The sequence below is a fragment of the Podarcis raffonei genome, chromosome 16 (assembly GCF_027172205.1).
Source record: "Podarcis raffonei isolate rPodRaf1 chromosome 16, rPodRaf1.pri, whole genome shotgun sequence".
Taxonomy (NCBI): Eukaryota; Metazoa; Chordata; class Lepidosauria; order Squamata; family Lacertidae; genus Podarcis; species Podarcis raffonei.
In genome coordinates, this window is record NC_070617.1 from 27,918,986 (window position 1) to 27,926,689 (window position 7,704).

The window sequence follows — 7,704 nt, forward strand, 5'->3', positions numbered from 1 at the left end:
AAAAAGGTGTGAATGGAGGCCGAATAAACAGTTGACTTGGTTCAATTTTCTTGCAGACTAATCAGGATGAATGTGCAGTAAACAGCAATCCTAGTCCAGTATTCTGATGCTCAGGACAGAGTCTCTTAAACTTTTCCACAATCTGATACTTGATCATTTCATTTTTAACTGGGATACAAAGGACTGGGCCTTCCTTATGCAAATCACCCCCTTTGTCGCTCAGCATGATGCCTCTGCCCAAGCCAATGGATGTGGACCTATTTGCATGGGAGATCATTTGTCATTTCCAGGGGATTTAAGAGAGGAGGAGGAGGAAGGTGCAGCTAGATTGAGGAGCTGTTTGTCTCTGGGACTCTCCCTTCCTTTGACTTCACCATGGCGTGGCTCCTGCTTCTCTTTGCCCTTCTCAGCTACTGCTCAGGTCTGGTTCTGGGTGGTTAATGGGAACAGGTTGGCTTGTGCTGAGATAATGGGACAAACCACAAACCCATTTATCTTGTCTAATTTAGCATAAAAAACAATGTTTTCTGATCCTTATAAACATAGAAAATTATGTATTCTTTTTCTTTTTGCAAAGGTGTCATTTCACAGACTTTAACTCAGCCAACCTCAGAGTCTGTGTCCCTGGGCCAAACTGTGAAACTCTCCTGCTCCAGAAGTAGTGATGGTAGCTGGGACAGCTTTGGCTGGTATCAACAGAAACCTGGCCAGGCTCCTCGCTTTGTGTTCTATCATACCAGCGACAGGGGAGAAGGGATCCCAGATCGGTTCACTGCCTCTATCTCTGGGAACACTGGCTCTTTAACCATCTCTAAGATCCAGACTGAAGATGAGGCAGTTTATTACTGTGGTGTCAGGGAGAGCACTGGTGGCTGGAAGTATCACCGTGATACAATCTGATGGGGAACTAAGACAAAAACCTTCCCTTTTCCTCCCCAGAGCTGAGAATGAACTAGCACTCTGGGGCTCAATTTCCTTGATTCCAGAGGAGCTTTTGAACTAAAGAGCTGAAAAGTTTGGTAAGAATCCTGCACTGCAGCGGGTTGGACTTTCAACCACTTGGTCTTTCAAGGTGTCAGTTCACTGCACACTTTGACTCCAGATGCCTCTGCGTCTTTGTCTATGGGCCAGGCCCAAACCATTCAAGCCTTCTCCCTCTCCAAGAGTGGACACTGGGATGGCTTTTAAGGGTACTAACAGAAACCTGGGTCGCTTGTTGGGTTTATGTTTCATGATATTTTCAGCTGGGGAGAAGGGATTCATTCAGGTGGGAAGCAAAACCTTTTCTTGAAACTGCAAATCCAGTCCTCCGAAAGGAGCCGTGCACTCTTTTCAGAAAAGGTTGTACATCTCTGCCCCAGGGACATGGCCACTGCTGTTGTGCACTCAGTTTTTGACTTCCAATCCAGACATTGAAATAGAATAGAAAATGCCTCATTTCCCGGTTATTTAAGAAAGCAGAAGGAAGGTGAAGCTAGATCAGAGAGCTGTTTGCCTCTCAGACTCACCCTACTTATAACTTTCCCCATGGCCTGGATTCTTGTTCTCTTCGTGTTTGTCAGTTATTGCTCCGGTCTGGTTATGGAGGTTTAATGGGCTCAGCTTGGCTTGTGCAGGCATAAAGTGGCTGTCAAAAACAGTTATCTGCTCAGGTTATGGCTGCAAATCCAGATATTTAAACTAAAGCTCCTGGCCAAAGTATCCATCATTAGGGTTCTCTGTGCTTTGCAGTGGGGTTTGTAAAGGATATCTCACAACGTTATGAATCTGAATATTTGCCTTGCTAATTATTTTCATTTCTGAGTGTTCAATGACAGTTGTAGGTCAAATCTTCTTGCCTGTGTGTGATGCCTGCTGTCCCAGCTCTCACCTTTAAGGGGAGATGTTGATGCATCTTCTTGACATTTGGCAGGATAGGATGACAACACAGACCTCCTGCCCCCACTGCACCTGGGACAGGGCAGGAAAATGTTGGCTATGCATAGGTGCTTTTTCACTGCAACTCACTCTAGAGCTCAAGGGCCCCAAAACAACTTTCTCTACCCAAGAATATTAGCTGACACTCTGAGCACACTTCGGCAAGTTGTGTGTAACGGGTTCTACTCAGTGAAGACCCACTGAAATGGAAAGGCTGAAGCTGAATGCAGCCCAAGACCATGTTTGCTGTCAGGCTGATGCCTGGATGGACTGGCAAAGAAAGTTTGTCTAGGGCAGGGATAACCCACATGTTTCCTTATGGATGCTATGGGGCTGCATCTCCCACCATCCCTGACAATGAGCTGTGCTGACTGGACCTGATGGGAGCTGAGGTCCCCAAACAGCTGGATGTTTCATTGTCTGTGTGTCTGCACTGCTGGATCAAGGAGGAGGAGGATGGCATGGCTGCCGCTGCTGAGGCCCCGCTCTGTGTGATTTGCCCCCTCTGAGGTGCAAGTAGAGGACAGGGCTGCCCTGGGCAGGAAGAAAGGGGGAGCCGAGCGCAAGGTGTCTGGGTTTTTTTTTTTAAAAATGCTTTTGCATTCGCATCTAATCTTGCCCCTTTCTAAAATTCCTTTATTGATGTGTGTTTTTATTTTTGCAAATCTACCAAATCATAAAAAGTAATAAAATCAATATTACATGTTTTTTTTCGGGACTGTGGAGAGCGTGTGTGTTGTGTCCTATTGGTGCAGTGATGGTGCCACACTCAATTCTTCTGAAAGAAGGTTCTCTGTGGGGGGACACCAAAAAATGAGGTCTCAAGAAGGGTCCCAAGAGGGAAAATGAGAAATGTCACTATTTTCCTCTGAGGAATGTTGGAGGATATGTGTGCTTTGTGCTATGTTTTCTGAAAGCCCCACATTCAATGCCAGACTTCTCTCTGCCATAGCTAGGAGAGAGTCCTGCAGAGCAACAGATGTGAGACTCTGATCATTGTACACTAGGCCACTTTCTATCCATGCAAGAGTCAGAGAATTCTGCCTTGCATGCTCACGTATTTCTTGATCCTTCACGAAACAGGCCAGAAACATGATCACCAGTCAAAGATGCAGACTTCTGTGTCAAGGAAAGTGAGAGGGAAATGGAAAGTGTAGAGTTACATTTCCCAGGTGCAAACTCATTTTTCCTCCCTGCAAAAAGGTGTGAATGGAGGCCAAATAAACAGTTGACTTGGTTCAATTTTCTTGCAGACAAATCAGGATGAATGTGTAATAAGCAGCAATCCCGGTCCAATATTCTGATGCTCAGGACAGAGTCTCTTGAAATTTTCCACAATCTGCGACTTGATATTTTTCTTTTTAACTGGGATACCAAGGACTGGGCCTTCCTTATGCAAATCACCCCCTTTGCCGCTAAGCATGATGCCTCTGCCCAAGCCAATGGATGTGGACCTATTTGCATAAGAGATCATTTCTCATTTCCAAGGGATTTAAGAGATGAGGAGGAGGAGGAAGGTGCAGCTAGACTGTGGAGCTGTTTGTCTCTGGGACTCTCCCTTTCTTTGACTTCACCATGGTTTGGCCCCTTCTTCTCTTCGCCCTTCTCAGCTACTGCTCAGGTCTGGTTCTGGGTGGTTAATGGGATCACGTCGTCTTGTGCTGAGATAATGGGTCAAGCAACAAACCCATTTATCTTGTGTAATTTACCATAGAAACACAATGTTTTTCTGATCCTTATAAAAACCGAAAATGATTCTTTTTCTTTTTCTTTTTCCAAAGGTGTCATTTCACAGACTATAACTCAGCCAGCCTCTGAGTCTGTGTCCCTGGGCCAAACCATGAAGCTCTCCTGCTCTAGAAGTAGTGGTGGTAGCTGGAGCAGCTTTGGCTGGTATCAACAGAAACCTGGACAGGCTCCTCGCTTTGTGTGGTTTGGCTCCAGCACCAGGGGAGAAGGGATCCCAGATCGGTTCACTGGTTCAGCCTCTGGGAACAATGGCTATTTAACCATCTCCAACACTCAGGCTGAAGATGAGGCAGTTTATCACTGTGGTGCCTGGGAGAGGACTGGTAGCTGGAAGTATCACCGTGATACAATCTGATGGGGAACTGAGACAAAAAACTTCACTCTTCCTCCCTATAGTAGGTAACATGAATGATTCAAGAGCTTTTTTGAGCATGAAAGTGACACCCTGTTAACTCTGCCACCTGAACCATTTCCTATCTTGAAGCAGAAGAGAAGGCTGTTTATTACTATCTGTCTGATGACAGCAGTGAGCAGCACACAGTGACACAACCACATAGGAATGTTAGGGCTTTAAAGGGCTTCAGTTGGCCTTGAGTGTAGCTGATGCTATTCCAATAAGTCTTATTTTTTGAGCCATTCTCCATTAGCGAGTGAGAATAGAAACTGCATTCAAAATACATTGAAGGGCAGCAAATGTTTTGGCAAAATTCCTGAGGTGGGATGCATATTACAAAGTCATCAGGATCCTTCCCCCAGGGCAGTTGCTGATGAAATCCAGTTGAAACAGGTCCAGAGATTTCCTAGAAGTGTTGGAAGGGACCACAAGGGTCATCTAGTCCAACCCCCTGCAATGCAGGAATCTTTTGCCCAATATGGGGCTTGAAGCGTCAACTCTGAGATTCAGAGTCTCCTGCTCTACCAACTGAGCTATCTGTCTCCAGGATTCCTTCCCCGCCTTTTTATATACTTTTTTCATCTTGGACTCATCTTCTCAAATACTGTCCCACTACAATTGCATTTAACTGGTTTCCTAGAGATGCTTTAGAACCTGACATTTTCTGCCTCTGTCTGTAGGGGGAGAAGTTGGACCACGATCCCCACATTTCATAGAATTTAACTGCCATGGAGAGTGGGAGCATCGCCAGCACCTGCAGAGCCAGTGAAGCAGGACGCAGCTCAGAAGGACACACCTGCTCAGCTTTCCACCCCCAGCTGCCCTTCCTACTCATTTGTGCGCAGAAATCCAACCATAACTGTCAGTGTGCACACAGCAGAGGCCGAGACAACCTCACTCCCAACCGTTTCACCTGTGTCTCATGCTTTGAAAAGTTTTGTGAATCTGCAAAGCCTTGGAAGGAAGAGGGCAGTCTATGGTTGTTTCCACGAGAAGCTTAGATGCACGTGTGTGTGTGTGTGTGTGTGTGTGTGTGTGTGTGTGTGTAGTATATGGAAATCAGCCCTGTCTTGGCCATTAATTGGAACAATGGAACTAATCACATCTTCAGAAAATTTACTACACCTGCCAAGCCTCTCCTTTTTAAAAAGTGTTTGGTGTTAATGGTGAGAAAGAATAACCTTACACATATTTCTCAACAAATGTTACATCCCCTCCAAGAATTTTTCTCACTGAAACTGAGACATTAGCAGGGTCCTGCCAGAGCACCTTCTGGTCTGGAGCTCTGAGATATGAAAGCTAGGAGCTAAATGCACTTTACACTTTGGTTAAGGGCGCAACAACGGAATGTCTAGGCACACTTTTTTATAACAAGAATACAAAGCTGAAAATGAATGAACTGCAGCTAAAATCTTATATCCGTTTTTCACATGGTCTAGAACTCATCTGAAGACTGCCAAAAACAAAGCTATGATTCCCCACTAAAGGGTCTCTTCTCCAGTCTTCAGAGAGTGGCTGGAAGTGGGGAGGCAGGAAAAAGTCCTCCTTTCCTTCCACTCTGCAGTTTTATTCTGAAATCTTAGGCACAGCACTGCGTCCAGATGTCAGAAACTGTTCACGCTAATGAAATGTCTTATTGCAGAACAAGCCTTGAATAATGGGAGTTTCGAATGCTCCCCCCATCACTCTTCTGCAAATGTCTCCTTAGAACATTGGCTTTGAACAAGGAGTTAAATAAGTTCCTACAGACCCAATCACTGTAGAACCAATTTGCATGAAGAACCCCTTTGGTATTTATAGGGGGGTTTAGAAAGGAGGAAGAAGATCCCATCTTGATCTCTTTCCCAAAGAAAGGCACACCCTTTTGGAGAGTTCACCATGGCACGGCCTCTGTTTTTCCTGACACTTCTCAGCTTCTGTTTAGGTAAGGGTATGGAGGACTCACTCCAGAAGCATAGTCCCACTATAATAATTTAATAATTTTATTATTTATACTCTGCCCATCTGTCTGGGTTGCCCCAGTCATGCTCTGTGCTTGTCATGGAGACTGAGTGCCTCTTTGATAGCTGAGAACATGTAAAATGGACCCAATTCATGCTTTCCCCCGTTTTTCTTGATGACAAGGTGTCAGTTCACAGCCTACCTTGACGCAACCTGCCTCTGAGTCTGTCTCCTTGGGCCAAACAGCTAAACTCTCCTGCTCAAGAAATGGTGGCAGTAAGTGGAATGAATTTCACTGGCTTCAGCAGAGACCCGGAGAGGCTCCTCTTTTTCTGTGCTATGGATCTAGCCGGAGAACAGGAATCTCTGATCGGTTCACAGGCTCCGTCTCTGGCAACATGGGCTATTTGACGATCTCCAACATCCAGGCTGAAGATGAGGCATTTTATCACTGTGCTGATTGGGAGTACACTGGGAGTAACAAGCTCCACCGTGATACAATCTGATGGGGAACTGAGACAAAAACCTTCACTTTTCCTCCCCAGAGCTGAGAATGAACTAGCACTCTGGGGCCTAATTTTGTTGATGCCAGAGGAGTTTTTGAACTAAAGACTTAAAAAGCATGCAAAGCCCATTTGTCCTCAGTCACTTCTCAACCAACATGATCAAGGGCCTGGAAACCAAGCCTTATGAGGAACAGTTGAAGGAGCTGGGTAGGTTTAGCATGGAAAAGAGGAGACTTGTGGGGAGATATGAGAGCCATCTTCAAATATCTCAAAGGCTGTCACATGGAAGAGGGAACAAGCTTGTTTTCTCCTGCTCTGGAGGGTAGGACTCTAGAGGTTGTGGACTCTCCTTCCTTGGAGGGTTTTAAGCAGATGTTGGATGGTCATCTGTCATGGAAGCTTTAGCTGAGATTCCTGCATTGAAGGGGGTTGGACTAGATGACCCCTGGGGGTGTTCCACCTCTACAATTGTACGAGTTTATGATTCTCAAGTGTAATCTTTCTTTGTGTGTGTTTTTCAAGGTGTCAGTTCACAGCCAACCTTGACTCAATCTGCCTCTGAGTCTGTCTCCTTGGGCCAAACAGCTAAACTCTCCTGCTCAAGAAATGGTGGCAGTAAATGGGATGGATTTCACTGGTTTCAGCAGAGACCTGGAGAGGCTCCTCTTTTTCTGTGCTATGGATCTAGCCAGAGAACAGGCATCTCTGATCGGTTCACTTGCTCCATCTCTGACAACATGGGCTATTTGATGATCTCCAACATCCAGGCTGAAGATGAGGCTGTCTATTACTGTTGTGACTGGGAGCACAGCATCAGTCAAGGGTTCCACAGTGGTACAATCTGAGGGAGAAGTGAGACAAAAACCTTCTCCTTTACTCTCTAGGGTGAGGCAGGCAAAATCATTCAAGAGTTTCTTGGAGCCTTTATGTGTATTGTCTGTTTTGGACAAGAATCTCTGATGACATCAACTTATTTGGAGACAGGGATGCAGACAGTGAAGTGATACCATGTTAAATACCACCTGGTCACCCCCCCCCCCAAACCAATGCTTTTTAGCTCCAGTCAAACTTTTTTGGAAACTTTGAAGGGGAGAAGCTTTGTATATCTGTCCGTCTTCACCTATATGCAAATGCAAGGAGATAAAGACGTTCTTGCAGAACCAATGAGCACAGAGCCAGTTTGCATGACGGAGTCAT

General features: G+C 45.5%; 1 gene segment (V, D, J or C); it reads left to right on the forward strand.

The window, feature by feature from the left end:
* Positions 1–375: 375 nt before the first annotated feature.
* LOC128404302 (immunoglobulin lambda variable 4-60-like) lies at positions 376–4,021 on the forward strand. The segment is given in 2 exon segments: positions 376–421; positions 3,699–4,021. Coding segments are annotated over 2 exon segments (369 nt in total).
* The last annotated feature ends 3,683 nt before the right edge of the window (positions 4,022–7,704 follow it).